The sequence below is a fragment of the Scomber scombrus genome, chromosome 18 (genome assembly GCF_963691925.1).
Source record: "Scomber scombrus chromosome 18, fScoSco1.1, whole genome shotgun sequence".
NCBI lineage: Eukaryota > Metazoa > Chordata > Actinopteri > Scombriformes > Scombridae > Scomber > Scomber scombrus.
The window spans coordinates 26,278,345-26,299,162 of NC_084987.1; the positions used below are offsets into that span (position 1 = coordinate 26,278,345).

General features: G+C 39.1%; 1 protein-coding gene across 1 annotated transcript; it reads left to right on the plus strand.

Annotated features, from left to right (window-relative positions):
• Positions 1 to 9,491: 9,491 nt before the first annotated feature.
• Positions 9,492 to 20,208, plus strand: LOC133998901 (pyruvate dehydrogenase (acetyl-transferring) kinase isozyme 2, mitochondrial-like). The gene is made up of 11 exons (XM_062437931.1): positions 9,492 to 9,743; positions 10,933 to 11,074; positions 13,757 to 13,828; positions 14,212 to 14,399; positions 14,512 to 14,601; positions 16,110 to 16,187; positions 16,300 to 16,376; positions 16,872 to 16,970; positions 17,666 to 17,776; positions 17,876 to 17,989; positions 18,291 to 20,208. Exons 1-11 carry the CDS (start codon positions 9,614 to 9,616, stop codon positions 18,432 to 18,434), a joined length of 1,245 nt encoding a protein of 414 aa, XP_062293915.1. The 5' UTR covers positions 9,492 to 9,613; the 3' UTR covers positions 18,435 to 20,208.
• Positions 20,209 to 20,818: the final 610 nt, after the last annotated feature.

Sequence of the window (20,818 nt, forward strand, 5' to 3'; positions counted from 1 at the left end):
TTATTTTTTGGTCGGATGGAGGAGATGATTATAGGGTATTTGGGAGATGCCTTGATAATACAGTGGGTTTCAGTTTCCTTTCGGGGCAGTGGTTCCTTCCTAACCGACACCACAGATTGCACACTGAACTTGGTACAAACAGGTTGCAGTGTCAGCTGGTTGACTTTACCTGCCTCTTTATAGGTAAGCTGCAGGCTGTTGCGTTCTAAATGTTGTTTGATTGCCCGGGTTCGTGCAGTGATCCTTCGGGGCAGTGGTTCACACGTATCAACAGTGCGATAGGGGGACCCCTCTACAGCAGGTGGGGGGCAAGGACGTCTTATAGGGACTTCTCTTGTGGGAATGGGTGTTAGGGGACTTGACTCACGAAAAATGGAGTTACGTTGAGGCTCCTGATCTACCTTACCTGCCTCTTTATAGGTAAGCTGCAGGTTGTTGCGCTCTATGTTTTGCTTGATGGCCCTTGTTCTTGCTGTGATTTTTCGTGGCAGTGGTTCACACGTATCCACAGTACGATAGGGGGACGCCTCCATACCAGGTGGGGGGCAAGGACGTCCTGCAGGGACTTCTTTTGTGGGAATGGATGGTAGGGGACTTGACACACAAACAGTAGAGTTACGTTGCGGCTCCTGATCAACCTTACCTGCCTCTATATAGGTAAGCTGCAGGTTGTTGCGTTCTATTTCTTGCTTCATCGCCCGGGTTCTTGCTGTGACCTTTCGGGGCAGTGGTTCACACGTATCCACAGTACGATAGGGGGATGCCTCCATACCAGGTGGGGGGTAAGGACGCCCTGCAGGGTCTTCTTTTGTGGGCATGGGTGGTAGGGTACTTGACACACCAACAGTGGGCTCCTGATCGACCTTACCTGCCTCTACATAGGTAAGCTGCAGGTTGTTGCGCTCTAATTGTTGTTTGATTGCCCGGGTTCGTGCAGTGATCCTTCGGGGCAGTGGTTCACATCTGTCGATTGAACAATAGGGGGATGCCTCCACACCAGGTGGGGGGCGAGGACATCCTGCAGGGACTTCATTTGTGGGAATGGATGGTAGTGGACTTGACACATGAAAAATGGAGCTATGTTGTCCTCTGGGTTTTATGCATGTCGGCTCCTGATCGACCTCACCTGCCTCTATATAGGTAAGCTTTAGGCGGTTGCGCTCTAATTGTTCTTTGATACGTCTAGTTCTTACAGTGACCCTTCGGGGCAGTGGTTCACATCTGTCGACTGAACAATAGGGGGATGCCTCCACACCAGGTGGGGGGCGAGGACATCCTGCAGGGACTTCATTTGTGGGAATGGGTGGTGGGGGAGTTGGCCGAAAATCACTGTTTTCTTGATAAGTCAAGTCCAGCTTTTTTTCGTCAATACGCTGCTTGACTGATTGAGTCATTTTTGTGACTCTTCTGGGCAAGGATTCACCTGTATCTTGAGATCGGTAGGCAGACCCCTCCACACCAACAGTGGGGCTACATAGATCTCTAGTTGTCTCCTTCAAGATTGACATGTCTGCAGATTGTCCGATCGTTTTAGAAATATGTGAGAAGCGAGTTGGTTCTGGATCAACTGTTCCTGACTCTATATAGGTAAGCTGCAGGCTGTCACGTTCCAGATGCTGTTTCATATTGCGGGTCTGGTTAGTCGTATATCTGAGCAATTGCGCACCAGGGCCTTTACTCATATATTGTTTATTGATGGGTTCTTCTCCATCCAACATGAAGCCACATCTTCCTGTGCTTGCAGTTAAAAGGGGCAGACTGTTTCGTTGACTGTCTGCAGCCTTGCTAAGTTCACTCTGAACGTACTCATGGAGCTGTTTGTCCTTCTTAGCAATCTCTTCAGCTGCTGCCATTGCAATGTTGTGTTCTTCACTTTTCAGTTGCTGGAGACGGGCCTGCTCGTCAGCCATAAGAGCAGCATTGAAGTCCTGACACTTAATTTTTTTGTTTTTGTTTTTTTGAGTATTTAGCTCAGCCTTTTTCAGGAACAACCTGCCAGACTCTTTCTGGGCCTGACACCAGTCCTGATCTCTCTGATGTTCTTCCCTTCTCCGCAAGTCATTCTCCTGTATTTTTGCCTTGTAGTGATCAGATATAGACTGAAGTGTAGCAGCTTTCTTCTCTTTTTTAGCGTTTTCCTTCCTTTCAAATTGTGCCTCCTGCTCAGCTATAGCTTTAAACAAGTTGGCCTCCTCCTTCAGAGCTCTTGTGGCAGCCTCCTCCTTAATTTTCAATGCATATTTGTCAGCCACAATCTCCTTTGGTGTCTGGAGCTTTCTAAATTTTTCTGCTTGCTCATTATCTCTCTGCTTGAATGATTTTTCTAACTCAAATTGAGCAAGTTTTATTATTTTCTCCTCCGTTATCAGGGCCTGTGTCTGCTTTTCTCTTCCGATATTTTTATCGGTAATATTATCCTGCCTCATTTTCAAGAGGCTTTTTTTGGACTCAGCTTCCTTCTCTGCCTGACATCTTACCTCTTGAGCATGAAGTTGGTCAAGTGCCCAAAGTCTATCTCTTTCTATTTTATCCTGCTGTCTCTCTTTCTCTTTCGCTTGTTTTATTGACAGCATTTGCTCATGCAGATATTCTGCCACAGACAGGTTATTTAATTTTTTCAGGTTCATTTTTTCCTGCTCTTTTCTAAGATCATCCGCTAGCTTTCTTTTGATCTGCTCTTGAGCCTGCCTCTCTTGTTGTTCAGCAGCCCTCTGTTCTTTTTGATGAAATTGAACCTGGAGCTCATTCTCTTTCTGGATATGACTTACCAGGACCGTACGGGTAAATTTTCTGACACAGCCATTATCATAAAATATTTTATTGTTGGCTGTGTCAATTGCTTGCTGCCGATCTTCTCTTTTGGCTTCAACCTCCTCTGCAGCAAGTTTATTTAAATATTCCTCCTTTTCCTCCACGCGTTTTTTGGCTCTCAGCTTTATTAGCCGTTTGGTTTCATCCTCTCTTTCCTGCACTCTGGATTTCTTGTATTGAACCACTTCATTTTTGGTTATTTCTTTGGCTGCAGCCTGGATCCTTGCCCATTCAGCTTGGGACAAAATTGTAGATTTTACTTGAGCCATTTCAGTTTATTTCTGGTGGTTGTGTTGTACGTTAGGGTTAGTATAGTATACACAGTATATACTCTTACGTTTGGATCACAATGTGTTAGATTATTATATATTAAAAAGCTTAATATGGTCTATATCAAACCTGTGGAACTTTGAACCCATGTCATCAAAGCACTTCAAAGCATTCCAATGACATCACTTGACTGTGATCTCTGTGACATCATTCACAAACATTCTAAATCTCATTGTTAAGCCCCGTCTTTTTGGTTACTGTTGCTATGCACTGTTAAATTTTATGACCAGCCAATCTGGTTGCATAGCAACGAATAAAGAAAATAAACAGTATCCTAATATTTTAGTTTTTATGTGTTGTTAGTAATTTAGGCTGCAGAATTTGACATGGAAAAAATTGGACTGAGTATGGCAAGTACGAGCACATTTTCAGAAATAAAAGCAACACACCTGCAGCGGCAAAGGAGAGATAATTGACATGGGAGTGATTTGCTGATAATAAATGGTTATAAAAGGTTCATACACACAATTCTTTGGGATTCATAAGACATCTGTACACACAAGTCATAAATGTCCCAGAAATTATTTTGTCAATATTCATTCAATATAAACAGTATATTAGAACCACCTTTTTTTATGACTTGGCCTAAATATACAACATTTAAAAGTGTGAGATTGCTAATAATACACAATTTATTTACTAATTGTAAAACCAGCCAATATATTGTAATGCATGATCTGAACTGCTGCTGAACATTTGTGTTTTTAATGTTTTGTTAGAACAACTGCTTATTGTGTGTCTGAAATACTTGTTTGGTTTTTATTTTAGAGATGATCATTTTTAGTACCTTTTTTTTAATCTTTTCAATGCACTGACAGGAGCTGATGAGAAACAGTATTTAGTTTCATTCGTTGTTTGCAAATACTAGTGAAAAATAATAGTGAAATTACAATAAAGTGAATCTTTAATTATGAATAGTGAAATGATTAATATAATAAAACTGTTCTGTTCCCATTTTTTGGTGACAATAGCTATATGTCAGAATTTCCTTGTTGAAATGTGACATTGATGTATTTCCTCCATCAGATTTGGCAAAAACTGACCAAGAGATGATGTGCTTTTTGTGGCAGAAAAGCAAACCTTGAAATTGACTTAATGGAACACCAGTTAGAGGCAGGCGGGGAGTTCCGGTCCTCTGAAATGAGGCCAACACGGAAGTAACTTAACACTGCATTCTATCAAAAGGCCACCAGGGGGCGACCGTTTTGGTGTCAAAAGGACTTCCGTCTCTATACAAGTCAATGGAGAATTCACCAACTTCTCACTTGATTTCTAACCTCAGTAAACGTTTTCAAAATGTGTTTATGGTCTCAATCGCTAATTTAAGCCTTATTCAATGCAGTATGATGTTCATTTGTGAAATGCTGATTTTATATTTGACGATAAAGCAGGGTATGCATTAGGGCGTGGCTACGTCGTGATTGACAGGTTGATTGGTTCACAGGTTCAGGAGGGCACCTCTTGCTCCTCCTGATGCCCATATAAGTAGAATCCGTGTTTTTTTTTTACCAGGCATGCACCTGAAATTTTCAAGATGGGGCTTCTCAGATCCGAAACTATTGGCTTCCAAGCAGCAGTCCACAAACCAATGGGTGACGTCACAGCTGTTACGTCCATTTTATATACAGTCTATGGGTATAACACAACACTTGAGCCAGGATCAGAGCGTCTTGCTCCTTTTATTTCCTTTCTTTTAGGTGAAATACCACGAGTGAAACTGCAAATAGAAGACAATACAAAACCTTAGTTTCCTTTACAGTGTGTCGCTAATAAACAGTATAACCCAACAGTAATGCTATTTAAAAAATAGCTAAAGAACTACACGGCACAAATGAGCACTTTTAGCACAACTTCTTGTATGACTTCCCAGTCAATAAACATCACACGTTACAGTACTAAACTTAACATTACATATTCATCTTCGTATCAAATATCAAATTATCAAACTTACAGCCATTGGTTTTGTGAGAATGAGAAGAGAAGATTCACTGAGTGACCGGCGGTCTTTCTTACTGCTGGTTGCCACGTTACCGCAAGTATAAACAGTTATGTAGCCTTCAAAATTAAATTCCAACTATAACTGAGTGTGTGTGTGTGCGTGCGTGCGTACGTTTCGTGCGTGTGTGTTTCTTATGCAGAATTTCTTACCATTAATTTTAATCTAATACATTAATTAAATCATTTCAAGTACCTTAAATCATGAAAATGATTCTGAGAGCAGCTGTCAAGGCACCGTCTCCAAGACAACCATTGCATTTTCCTGTTTTGCTCATAAAGCCTTCACAAAAAAAGATCCAAAACAAAAGGGCACAGGAAGTGGATAAGGGAACTAAAAGAAAATAAGCCATACATAAAATTACCATCAACAGATCATTTTCAGAGTCATTTACACAGCTGACATTGCATCTGAAAGTCTGTGAACATTTTGTGTATTTTATTGCCATCTATGAGCAGGTAGCCTATCAATGTGGCAAATACAGACAAATGACTCAATCACAATGTAAATGAAGGTAAATTTGTCTAATTGGACACACACACACACACACACACACACACACACACACACACACACACACACACACATAAACCACCAGTAAGTAAAAGTATGAAAAATCATGCTCAAGTAAAAAACAAAATACAAGTAGTAGCTGGTCTGTAGGTAGTAGTCTGAGACTGCATTCACATTCAAGTTACTGGGAAAATGATCTCAGACTTTTGGATCCCACTATTATGAGCTTGATGTAGTATGCAGTATTACAGTAAAAGTACTGCAGTATTATGAGTGATGTAGTATGCAGTATTACAGTAAAAGTACTGCAGTATTATGAGTGATCTAGTATGCAGTATTACAGTAAAAGTACTGCAGTATTATGAGTGATGTAGTATGCAGTATTACAGTAAAAGTACTGCAGTATTATGAGTGATGTAGTATGCAGTATTACAGTAAAAGTACTGCAGTATTATGAGCGATGTAGTATGCAGTATTACAGTAAAAGTACTGCAGTATTATGAGTGATGTAGTATGCAGTATTACAGTAAAAGTACTGCAGTATTATGAGTGATGTAGTATGCAGTATTACAGTAAAAGTACTGCAGTATTATGAGTGATGTAGTATGCAGTATTACAGTAAAAGTAGTGCAGTATTATGAGTGATGTAGTATGCAGTATTACAGTAAAAGTACTGCAGTATTATGAGCGATGTAGTATGCAGTATTACAGTAAAAGTACTGCAGTATTATGAGTGATCTAGTATGCAGTATTACAGTAAAAGTACTACAGTATTATGAGTGATGTAGTATGCAGTATTACAGTAAAAGTACTGCAGTATGATGAGTGATGTAGTATGCAGTATTACAGTAAAAGTACTGCAGTATTATGAGTGATGTAGTATGCAGTATTACAGTAAAAGTACTGCAGTATTATGAGTGATGTAGTATGCAGTATTACAGTAAAAGTACTGCAGTATTATGAGTGATGTAGTATGTAGTATTACAGTAAAAGTACTGCAGTATTATGAGTGATGTAGTATGCAGTATTACAGTAAAAGTACTGCAGTATTATAGTGATGTAGTATGCAGTATTACAGTAAAAGTACTGCAGTATAATGAGCGATGTAGTATGCAGTATTACAGTAAAAGTACTGCAGTATTATGAGCGATGTAGTATGCAGTATTACAGTAAAAGTACTGCAGTATTATGAGCGATGTAGTATGCAGTATTACAGTCAAAGTACTGCAGTATGATGAGTGATGTAGTATGCAGTATTACAGTTAAAGTACTGCAGTATTAGGAGTGATGTAGTATGCAGTATTACAGTAAAAGTACTGCAGTATTATGAGTGATGTAGTATGCAGTATTACAGTAAAAGTACTGCAGTATTATGAGTGATGTAGTATGCAGTATTACAGTAAAAGTACTGCAGTATTATGAGTGATCTAGTATGCAGTATTACAGTAAAAGTACTGCAGTATTATGAGTGATGTAGTATGCAGTATTACAGTAAAAGTACTGCAGTATGATGAGTGACGTAGTATGCAGTATTACAGTAAAAGTACTGCAGTATTATGAGTGATGTAGTATGCAGTATTACAGTAAAAGTACTGCAGTATGATGAGTGATGTAATATGCAGTATTACAGTAAAAGTACTGCAGTATTATGAGTGATGTAGTATGCAGTATTACAGTAAAAGTAGTGGTTTGGTCCCTCTGACTGATATATTATTATATATGACATCATTAGATCATTAATAGTGAAGGGGTTTTTTGTATCCATTGTGATGAATGTTTCTTGGTTATGGTGGACAGCTTCCTGTATATCCCACAGTTTACATGACTATTAATACCCTTCCTTTTAATGCCCCTCCACAGCTGTGAGTGTGACCTGATACTGGTAGACTCCTGTCTGTCAGATGTTCCTGTAACTGACGCATACAGTACACTGCAGTGACGTAAACCTGGTGTGACTGTGTTGTTGTTGCTCTCTCCTGTTTTTGACCTTGTTGTTGGTGATACAAGGTGTTCTGCATTGTGACTATATATGTGTGTGTATATGAGAGAGTTAGGTAACTGGGACATGAAGTGTAACTTTCCATAGGTGATGGCTCACAGTGGCAGATAAACAAAGTCAATGTGGCCAGTTAACCAATCAGAGGGCCACAGAGCCACTTGTCAGCTATTTTGGGAGAGACAGTGAGGAGGAAAGTATTACAGAGGAAACTTTACATTCTGTACTCTGCAAGTCAGACAATTTTAATTCTTTTTTTAATTTCATATTTTTTCTTAAGTTGTTTGATTACTTTTTGTGAATACCATTTTATTACTTTATTATTGTTATGTGCTCCGTGTGTATGTTTTACTGAACTACCAGATGGGTCAAAGACAATTTAGCCTGTAGCAACTCATGTTTTTTACAGTGTCTTTTTCAGGCACAGTGGATGATCGTATGATGTATCTATTTTATGCAACTTTGTACTTTTATTCCACTACGTTTCAGACGGAAATAAATTCCATTTCACTTCATTACATACACTTAACGAACACATTGGGAACACCTGTGCAATTGAGGATTATTACTGAGGTAGGATTGTCACAATAATGACGTTATCAATTTATCGTACAATAACGTAATTATCAACATCATCATGTCTATATATGGACTTATCTTATGATACATGGACTTTGACCTCCATATTGCCACACTTCACATTAGCAGCTAAGAGGCTATTCATGTCACATTGGCTAAGCAGGTAGTGTCCTCCATTCCTCACAAAACATGTGATCAGCTGCTTGCATATTAATGCATTCATAATAATAATAATCAAGTAATGATATATATACTACATTATAACACTTCTAATGGAGCCATTCTGCATAATTAATACTTTTAACTTTGAAACCTGAAGTACATTGTTTATAATGCATGCATACCAGGGGCGATTCTAGGATCAGACCTCAGCTCCTAATAAGAATGTGACATCCAATGCCCTGTAAGTGTTCAACCCTCCTGCTAAATAATTAATTTCACTGGATAACAGAACTTACAACAAGAAATATTAACACATAGTAGAGTGGTCTACTATGGTGTATAATAATAATAATGGCTCAGAATAAACAATCGCAGATTTCTACAGAGAGGACTCTAAGATAGGTAATGAATCCTGAGGCAAAGATTATATAATAATGACAGAACTATCCAAAGTACATTAAAGCTGTTAAAATAAAACCATTTGAACCCGTAGCACAAGTGTTTATCCCATCTCTAACAGACAGGCTCGCAAAATAATTAAAGTTGTATAAAATAATGTTTTACTTATTTTTAGGGGTGCTGAGATCATATTTAGGGGCGCCACTGATGCATACTTTGACTTAAGTAACATTTTGAAAGCAGGACTTTTACATGTAAAGTAATTTTATTAGTGTAGAGTACCTTTTCCATCCCTGGACTATTTAGCCATGGGGAAACCCTGGGGGGAAAAAGTCACAAAAAACCCCTCTTGATGATGAAACATATCATTTCCAGTCTTTTTTTTTATATCATGCAAGTCTAACTTCCATAAACAGGACTGCAGTTGTTAATGTTATTTGAGTGGTGGTAACTTTTCAGTGGGTGTTAAACTGACGACAGCAGACATACTGACACTTTTCCATTCAGCTGTTTATCAGCGGGAGGAAACGTTATGTAAAACATTCACACGCACGCACACACGCACCTCCTTGTTTACTATTTTCTTGCAGTCCAAGTAGGAGGGATTCCTGAATTCCGATTGGCTAGCTGCCACCCGACGCGCTCTCTCATTGGCTGAAGGAGTCTATTAAGTAAGAGTCTCATGTGCGGAGCTGCAGACTGACAAGCATCTAACAGGAATACTCTACTCTACTAACTGCACTGACATCGTTTCCCATTGAAGGATTTTTTCAAATATATATAGAGATTTTATTTTCATACTGTACTTTTAATTGAGTCTTTGGAGGATGACTAGCAAAATGAAATTTGTTCGTTCTATGATGAAGGCTGCAGCGCTGGCCAACGTGCCCAAACACATCGATCATTTCTCCAAATTCTCCCCATCTCCTCTGTCTATGAAGCAGTTCCTGGATTTCGGTGAGTCATCAATAAATCATCATGAACGTAGATCCATCTTTATTCAAAAATGCATATATAGAAAACAGTCTTCTGTCTGACATCTGCATGGTACAGAAATGTCACATTCTTTGTTTATTTCACTGCTTATTTGAGTTTATTTGCATTTGTTACATAAGAAATCAACAGAATCTAGAATTAAACGTCATATTATTGGTTTATTTCACTGCATATTTGAGTTTATTTGAATTTTTTAATATAAGAAATCAACATATATTATAATCTTTTATAATTTATGTATCTTTAAGTGTATCTCTAAAAGCCCCAGAAACCAGGAGATCCACTGATATCTCAAACATAAGAGAGCAGAGTTGCTCTAAAAGCAAAAAGCTGTGGACTTTGTCTTTTTTCTCAGTCTGTACAGTGACACAAGCAGTAAGTCATCAGCAATAAAAGTGCTGAGACAAAGGAGGAGTCCTGTTATGAAAGATTTATAGGTCTGATTTCACTAACTCAGCTCATCACCGTAGGACAACAAGCTGTTATCAGGCTGCTGTCACTGCAACTGATGATGACTGTTGTTAGGGACTGTATGGAAATTATTACAGGGGTTTGAAAGTGGTCAGGGTGTAGTCATTTTTCTATCAGCTGAATGTGACTGTTTTGTTCACTTTTATTTTCACATTCCAGATTTTTTATTTTTTGTATATGCAAAAGTATAACAAAAAAAAAAACAACTTTCACTTGTTGTATGGTGCACAAAGTTGCACTTTGCCAAATGCAAAAAACAGTCCTGTCTCTGTATCACGGATTATTCATCCATACATTGGTGGCACTCATTAGAAGTTCCATTAAAATATGAAGCTGCACCAGTTTATCACTGTTATATTATTTAGACATGTTGTGACACATGTCATTTTTTGACAATATTTTTTGCACAGTGCTTTAGTTTTGTTCTAATAATGCATCTTGTTTTTCTTCTCACAATTCAATCAGTTAAAACCTGAGTGTGAAAGTTCATTCATGGCCATGAGAAAATACTCTTAACTCACACAGTCCATTTACTAGCTTTATGCAGAGCTTTACGCACACCACATCTAATCAATGAATCAATCAATGGAAACTTGCCTGTGATTACACCTGAGACATTAGCATTTGAATTGATAATGTTGGAAGTTGAGTTGTAATCCTGTCCTCTTCCGCTCTGCAGGTTCCACCAACGCCTGTGAGCGCACATCGTTTGTCTTCCTGCGTCAGGAGCTTCCTGTCCGCTTGTCCAACATCATGAAGGAGATCAACCTGCTGCCAGACCGACTGCTGGCCACGCCCTCCGTCCAGCTGGTCCAGACCTGGTGAGAGATGGAATCATTAATACACACAGAATGGTTGACTTATTGATTATCTGAATATCTGATTGATTTGGGGACTGATTTATTGACTTGTTTACTGACTGATATTCTTGTCATGATAACTACTTTTGTCTGACGATATATTGTCTCAGAAATAATCACGATAAATGATATTATTATCATTTGAAGATCATTTTATACCACTGATATAGTGATAATATAATCGTATAATAATGGAAGGGGGTGGGGGGTGGGATTGGAGAGTGGGCGCTATGCTTCTGTAAAAACACAGACTGTCATTATGGTTGGGGACAGAGTTATTTACCTTTAATTCTTCTGCAGTCTCCACTCAGGACGTACACAGTGAGGAATGTGACATGAATAGCCTCTTAGCTGCTAATGTGAAGTGTGGCAATATTGGGGTAAAAGAATGGTCATGTCCATATATTATATGATAAGTCCATATATAGACATGATGATGTTGATCGTTACGATCATAAGCAATACCAGAAATCCAGTAACTGGTACTGTAATAAAAAACAAAGAAAAATCTAAATTCAGAACAGACCAAAAAATAAGGAGGCTTCGAGCTAAAATATAAGCAAATGTACTTATCAAACAGGGAGAATTAGAGATAAAGGCCTCTCTCTAATATAAGCCTGCTTCCAATAAAGGCCTGGTACCCCAGTTGAGGTAAATAAAGGCCCTAGACACTATTAGAGGAAATATTGTAAAATGGTGAACCATACTGAGGTCATAATAATGATAAGGTCATGTCCTTGTATCATATAAGTCCATATATAGACATGATGATGATGATAATTACGTTACTGTATAATAAGTGTTACTGTTGTTTTACACTTGGTTTCCAGGATAGGGATAAATACAGTGTTACTTAATTGTTTCTTCCAAAAGGAGCTAAGAACAGTATGTATTCACAAATTTACCAAATAACAATGAAACAACAGTATCAGAACTTAAATGTTCAAGGCTCATAATGTCCTGTTAAAGTACTGACAGAACTTTGACCCTTCAGACATGTGAAACACTTCCAAAACTCTTTCTAAACTGAAGCGTAATTCTTCATTTTTCACAGCTGCAAGCTTCTTAAATCCCACTGCTATGAATAGCAGGTCAACAATGTAGTCCCAGATATAATCAGATTAAGGTTAGAGTGGGGTTGGTGGGGCTGGTGGGGTTGTAGAAGGAGGAGGGAGTGTGGCTGAACTTTGTCCCAGTTCCTCCTCTAGCCCCCGCCTTTCTCCTTCTTTTTCCTCGCCCACTCCTGCTTGTTTTGCAGCCGAAGGGAACAGCATGTTCAGAATAGCAGCTGCGAGCGACACGAGTTATGCACAAAGTCACACTTCCAGCGTCATTCATAACACGACGGTGTAACCGTAGAAGCTGCTGAAAGATTTCTTCTCTTTTAATTTAAGGTCATTGAAATCATAAACATTTACACAGTCTGTATGTTTTTCAAAATCAGAAATCAAAATCTTGGCGTCATGCTGTGATGTTTCTAGGAACTTTCCAGGAATTCCTCACAGGAAAAGGATTTCGTCACACACACATTTCCTAACTTTTGGGAGTAAAATAAGGTCAGGGTGAGCTTTGAGTGACACGCCTCGAAAGCAACAGCCTGCAGAATGATGTTTATGACTTACTTACTTACTTGACACACAGGCTCAGTTCTCAGAAATAGCATCTTAAAGGTCCACAGATTCAAATTTAGCAGTGCTGCCCCCCCCCCCCCCCACACACACACCTGATTTCTGGTAACATGTTACAGTTTTATCTCAGTCAGATGACATAGGTCTGACTCCGTAAACATGGCTGATTTCCAGGACTTGAACTGAGACAGACTGAGGGAGCAAAGCTTGTCCTTATGGGGGTAAAAGAAGGTTCATGCGTCACCCTCTCTAAGTGGAAGAAGGGGCGAATATAACCTCACATGATTAATTGATAAGCTGTGTACATGAAGCAGAAACAAACTCTGAAAAACCCTGATGAAGGCAAAATAAGTGAAAACACATCAGGAAAAAAGCATGATATTAAGTGAAATCCGGACTTATCATACCCTGTCTGCAGTCAAGATTCATGTCTGTGTGATTTTTATATTATTATTTATGTGGCTTCAATGTAATGTTGATAAATAAAGTAAATCACAGAGCTAAGTATATATATTAAAGCATCCTTACACACTATTTGAAACATCTGGATTCATTCCTACATATGCTCCTTTTCTAGAACACATGTTATTTTGTATGAAAGTATAAAATATTTGGGGTAGAGATTTTGTCATTTACACACATTCACTCACAGAAAATAACATGCAGCTGACTGTAAGTTAGACTGTAATAAGAAACAGCAAAGTGGACCAGCTGATGCTCGTGATCTGCTGGAAGGGCCTGTCAGAGTCACGATGCGTTCATTTCTTGGAATTGCCAAAACATACACAGACATACATATCACATCTCAGGACTGGAGATAGATGATGGTGTTTACGTTCTACTCCTCGCTCTGCCTCCGCCTCCTCTCTTTCTCTGTCTGTTTTTCTATCTCCCTCGCCCAGTGGAATGTACCACTGATACTAACAGCAGGCAGCAGGTTGAATATGTGTGTGTGTGTGTGTGTGTTTACAGTATTCTGCTGGTTAGTAACACTCCAATGTTTGTGCTCTTTCAGGTACGTACAGAGCCTGATTGAGATCCTGGAATTTCTGGACAAGAACCCAGATGACCAGAGAGTCCTGGAGATGTGAGTTTAACACACATCTAGAAAATAACCAACCTGGATAGGAAACTTTTTACTTTCTCCTTTCTGTCTCTCCTGACCTCTGTTCAAGTCAATTTAATTCATAAAACAGAAGTTATCTCTCAAGTTTTGACTGTTCTCTTTAATTTACAAAGACCAAACATTCCCCTCATGCAAGCAGCAAGGAAAAACTTCCCTTTAATTTGGATAAACCTCAAGTAGAACTGGGCTCTAGGTGCGCAACCATCTGCCTTGAGAGAGAGAGAAAGAAGGAGAGAGAGAGAGCAGAAAGAAACACAGAGAAGCACAGCACCAATAATAATAATTATAGAATGATTTTTTTTTTATTCTAATCTGGATTGTGCCTCCTCCACCCGTCCTCTCAGGTTTGTGGAGGTCTTGGAGTCCATCAGGAACCGACACAACGATGTGGTCCCCACCCTTGCTCAGGGAGTCATCGAGTACAAAGACGCGTTTGGCCAGCAGGACGCCGTCACCGACCACAACATCCAATACTTCCTGGATCGCTTCTACACCAGCCGTATCTCTATCCGCATGCTCATCAACCAGCACAGTGAGCTGCTGCACACACACCTGACCACATGAACCAAAATCATTAAACACATACTCAGATTATGTTACCACTGTTAGTACAATTAATATTCTCTTTTGCTTCTTTCTTTTAGCTCTCGTCTTCAACGGCAACACAAACCCCGCCCACCCCTACACCATTGGCTGTATTGACTCCCAGTGTGATGTTACAGAGGTCGTACGAGGTAAGGACACAGAGGAGACGTAGAGGCCGTTCACGTGTGGGTTACACTAATGGTAATTAGTTTTAGACTGGTACAGTTTATCAGCTGGGTTCCGTTTTGCTCTAATTACAATCAGTGACCTTTCATCTGTGACTCCTTATCTATTTAGTGTATGCATACAGTAAGATGGAGGGTAACTCCAGATATACAGTATGTAACAGGAGTGTCACACAGCAGACTATATTACATTATGTACAATGTGAGCACAATATAATGTCAAACAATAAAGGTCTTATTCTAGATTTTGACACAGGGTACCTCCTCTAATACTACAGTTGCACCATTCTCTTATGTATGACATACAGTACAGGAAGTATTAGAAATATTTTAATTATCATATGCAGTATATTCCTCATTGAATTACATTTTAAACTAAATCAAACCTGCAGCAGGTTTTGCTTTTTGTTTACTGGGTCTCATACACAGTGAGACAGACAGGGTTAACAGACAGTGTAAAGAGTGGGAGGACTAATTGTTGCCTCAGGGTCAGAATGGGTTAATCCAGCCATAATATGTCACTTCTTGTTTATGGGTCAGTAACAAATAATGGTTGGCAAGATGAGCAATTCAATAATATGTTAAAATATAGTTTTAAAAGCAGCATCAGGTTTGTTAAAATGTACATTTAGTATTTTTGTTGCTTTTATATCATTTGAAATTACATTTGCAAGAAAGACTGAATGCTCCTGAAAATGTCAAATGGTGTAACCACAAAAGAAAAAAATGTAAATGTTTCCTGATCTCCATGATTCCCCAGATTAAATGTAATATTAAGAACAATTGTATTCCATTACCTTTATTTAATGTAAAGTTATAATGTAAGATCATGTTAAACTAGTTAATATGGTGTTTTATTGAGAATTTACTGTTTTTAAGCAAGTTGAATTATTTGGTTATTAAGTTTTTATGGTTACACCACTTAGACATTTTTGCCATAATCCTCTAATATATTCTCTCAAAATGGATTAAAAGCAGAAATTTGAAGCTGGGTTCACAAAAAAAGAATGTGTGCAAGTTATTCATACGTTTATTTTCACATTTTAACCCTTTAAATTTGACTAAACCACATGGACACAAAAAAAGGTCATCAAACAGCAAACATTGAATACTGAGAACATTTAGACACTTTAACATTTTTTAAATATTCAGACAAGCAAAGATTTTATGACAAAAAAAATCAATAATTTATAGTCAGCATTCATAATAGTTCATTCATAGTTCTCCTATAACTGTTTGACTTATGTAACACAGTGGATCTATGATGGATGAACAAAGGTGAGACAGGTCAGGAACTGGGACAGAGCCTGCTGGCAGTCATTCAGTTTGGCTCACTTTCAGTTTAAACAGAACAACTTGTTCAACAAACTGTTTATTCTGAAGATAGCTGAGCTTTTATTACGTCTGTTTATCTTTATGTCTGTTTAATCATGTCCCAAACAGAACAAACAATTGAGCTTGTTTTTCCCTAGATGCCTATGAGAGCGCTAAGTTGCTGTGTGAGCAGTATTACCTGGGAGCGCCTGAATTAGAGCTGAGGGAGATGAACGGTGAGATATGCGCAAAACTCTGTGATTAAACACACACACACACACATTTATTAATGATATATGTGTATATAGTATTATAGTATTAACTGTTGTTTTTTCCCCCCTCCCTTAGCCAGCAGAATCAGAGAACCCATCACCATCTCATACATCCCATCTCACCTGTACCACATGCTATTTGAACTCTTTAAGGTAAATAAACTGTAACTGCATTACAATAGTAGGAACCTTCTTGATAACTTTAAGTCCAGTAATTTAGTATTGCAAGTCCATGAAGTTTTTAACCAGATTTTTAAAAGAAGGCTGAAAATTGAAACAGCAGAGGTCAAGAAATCCTGACTTTTAGCCTCCAAACACTAGAATCCTACATTTCCCACAATGCAATTTGATAGGATTACTTTAACAATACTTAAATACCCCAGCTGAATACTACATTACCCATCAGCCTCGATAGCAACTACAAAGAGTCCATATTTCAGTGTTTTTAAGTGTTTGAGTAGAGAGTAGTTAAAACCCTTTTTTTGGTATCAGGATCTAAATATCACAACATAGCTGTTAAACAGATCCAAAATGAACTGAATTTAAAGTTTGAGGTTTTATAAATAGTTGAACGTTCTTGGAAGCTGACATGTGACTTTAGTGTGCTACCCACCAGCTGATAGAAACCTCCCTGTCCCCTCTCTGCAGAACTCCATGAGAGCAACTATTGAAAACCACGAGGCCAGCAGGACGCTCCCACCCATCAAAGTCATGGTGGCGCTCGGCGGAGAGGACCTGTCAATCCAGGTGAGTGCCCCCCCCACACCCCCACCCCCCCAGAATACAGCCGCAGCCATACACAAGCCAATATTACTCATGTTTTCTAATACGTCATTGGCTGAAAGAGAGAGTTGATCTGAATGCCCCAAAGTCTCACACCAAGAATAGAAACCAAGAAACCGATCTTTATTCATAAAACTCAGTAATCCCCCATGTACTAAAGCTATATTGAGGTATGTTACAGTTCACAAGCTGGTTATGTGACCATTATGGGAAAATAAGGGGGAAAAAGCTTTGAAAAGAAAGAATAAGACGATTATTTTCTTCTTTGTCCCGTTCTGAAATCACCCGTTGCTCCATTTTTTCCTTGTCACCTTTCACCTCTATTCAGCTGCTTAATTGGGTTACATAAACCTCATAAACCCTCCTTATCATCAAAGAATCCAAATCCGCCCAGATACCAAGCCCATTCACTAACGTCATCGGCTCCTGGCACACCATGCAGCTATAATTAGCCAAACTTAACCCCAGAGTGCTGTTGGCTGATAACGGCAACCTTTGGCCTAATTGTCAGCCTTTAACAAAACAGTTACACACGTGCACACACACACACACATTACAGGCTTTATGCTCATAAAGGTGACAAAATTGAAGGATTTCCACTTTTTATAACAGTTTTCAACGGCTGTATTAACCTCTCTGTGATCTGCGTCTCTCTCCAGATGAGCGACAAAGGAGGCGGCGTTCCCATCAGGAAGACAGAGCGTCTGTTCAGCTACTTGTATTCTACAGCTCCCAGACCCTCCATAGGGGATAAACACAGAGCCCCACTGGTGAGTGGCTCACACACCGACACACACATTCAAACATAATATCCATAAATAGGAAACGCTAACGTGTATATGTGTGCGTGTGTGTGTGTGTGTGTGTAGGCTGGGTTCGGCTATGGGCTGCCCATCTCTCGTCTCTACGCTCGCTACTTCCAGGGAGACTTACAGCTCTACTCGATGGAGGGTTTCGGCACCGATGCGGTCATACACCTGAAGGTAATATATAAACACACAGGGGAGGGGAAGGGAGTCCGGGGGGTGGGACATAGGAGTGAGGAGGGGGTTGTTGCTGTTCAAAAATGATCATATCAGACTAAATAATAAAAAGATTTTAGTCTATAATGAATGTTTTTCAGGGTTCGACAGTTCAGTAATCCATTGTAAAATACAGATGAGTTACAAAATATATTGTTTCAGTCTGGTTGTACAGTTTGTACCTGTGATACAAAGACATTTCATACATTTTGACACAAAGTATGGTTGCATTAAAGTCTATTCACTGTCTCTCTCTCTCCAGGCGCTGTCTACAGACTCAGTGGAGAGGCTCCCAGTTTTTAACAAGACCGCTCTGCGTCACTACAAGCTGAGTTTGGAGGCAGACGATTGGTGCGTTCCCTCCAAGGAGCCGCTGGATCTCGCTGTCTACCGCGTCGCTAAGTGATGAGGTCATGACCTACGTTTTTTTATGACACAAACACTGGCAAGCTGACCATAGAATGCCCTGTAAAGACGGCCATTGTGGGACCAGAACTATTAGCCCGGTGGTGAAGGGACCAAAAGTAGCCAAGGAGATCGAAGACAAGGCCCAAACTTCGGCATCCGGATCGTCTGTGAATTCCCTCGATTGGCACGGACGTCTCCTGCTTTCCTTACAAGTGTACGATATACATACAGGAAGAGAAGAATGAGGTTGACAGAGTCAGAGATGCAGTGGTGGGAATCCAAAAAGAGAAAGAGAGGGAGAGAAAGATTGAGGGATGAATTGAAGTGATAGTAGGGCTGAAACATTCAAAGTAAATATCTCATTAACATTTTCTGACAAATATTGCAATTGTGATTGTGACTTAACTGCTAACACGTCACATCTGACTGATAATCCATAAAGAAGTGGACAGCTGTTCATTGTAGCCTGTTTTGCTAAAGTGTCACTTTCTTCACAGACTTACAGTATGATTAATTCACAACAATGAGCTAAAAATAGTAATACAATAAGTTATGTCTCAATATATGCTAGCTGTTGTTTCTGTAAAAGAAGACTAATCACTGTGTTGGTCTTGTGGAGGCAGTAATACTCTCTCTATTGTTTCAAACATAGAAATGATACAGAAAGTAGAGGTACTGACATGCAGATAGCATATTAAACAGCCAGGAGTTCTTGGTTTAGTCAGTTAGTTACAACTGACTGAATTTTCGAGTGACTAATTAATGTTCAGCAAGTGTTTTTACTGCTTGGGTAACTGCTCTGTTAAAACTTGCAGTTTCAACATAGAATCATTTATCATTCAGCCCTAAATGACAGAAAGAGATGTTTTATTTTGTAAAGAACTAGCTGAAACTTGTCAGCAGCTGGTTTGAAGTTCTTACTTTGGGAAAAAAAATGTATCAAAGAAAGATAATTATCTAGCTGACAAAAATGTTGAGGTACTTTTTTTGGCATTACTTTGAACCTACATCTTTGCTAAAGGTATAAACAGCTGACTGAATGTATCAAAGGGTTTTCAGGTGTAAAAAACCCTAATGAAACTGTCTTCCAGTGGAGTCCAGGGTCTTCCAGTCTAATATTCTAACTCATACCTCATATGGAAGAACACTTTTCACCAAAAAGTTAGCCAACCTTGTTGCTGATTCCTTTTATTTAGATAGTTTGCAGCCAAGCAGCTAGCAGGAGGTTTTCTTTGGGAAACATGAAGTGCCTGAGCATGTTGATTGATACATTGAATGTCATGCTACAAGAAACAGAACATTTCCTCTTTTATTTTGTGTAACTGACCTGCTTTTAGTGTGAATAGGTTGGTAAGAACACTATGCAAACTTGAGCAAAAAGGCTCAATAAATCCTTTAACTTCCTGTTTTGTGGCCTTGCTAAGTGTCAGTTTAAGTTGAAGAAGAAGCAGCAAATGTTGAGCTGTTCAGTTCAGTTACTGATAGTGACACAGATTAAGGAATCACTGAGTCATCCTTTCATTAGTCCCACTGTTGTTGAAGACGTGTGCCGGGTACAAACTACAACATGTGTGTTGAACTATGCATGAAAATAATCACTCTGTTATACTGTATGATGAGATTTACTGTGTATTCACATATATGTACGACCCAGGCACTGTGTGATTGTGTCATTTGAAGTGTGTGTGTATATCTGAGGTGAGCTGTTCATTTTAGAAGACTTTTATTTTTTATAAAAAGAAATATTGGAAAATAAAATATCTTGAGAAGAATTTAACTTTTGTCTTCATTATTATTATTATTATTATTATTATTATTATTATTATTATTATTATATTGTGTAATGAGTGTGTGTGTGTGTTTTGGCTGAATTCGCTTCTACTGACAAAGAGTTTGCAGCAGCAGTTTTCTTGTACCCGTTGTGCTGATATAGTGTGTGTGTGTGTGTGTGTGTGTGTGTGTGTGTGTGTGTGTGTGTGTGTGTGTGTGCGTCACAGGCCATGAACTGTGAAGGGAGGAAGAAATACACATAGACTTTTGACAAATGTACTAATCAGACACTGGGTTATATAATGAAAATGTACAATACAGCGTGCACATGTGTGTGCGTGTGTGTGTGTGTGTGTGTGTGTGTGTGTGTGTGTGTGTGTGTGTGTGTGTGTGTGTGTGTGTGTGTGTGACTTGGACTAGCTCACAGTACCAGGGTCAATGGAGGGACTTTGGCCACCATGCAGGTTGTGTTTGTTGGCACTCCAGTTATCATGCAATGTGTGGGTGTGTGTGTGTGTGTGCATGTTTGAAGGGTCAACTTGACAACAGTGAAAACTGTCCTACTTTAAGTCCAACAGTATGTTGACATGTAGCCAAGCAGAAAGCACTGTA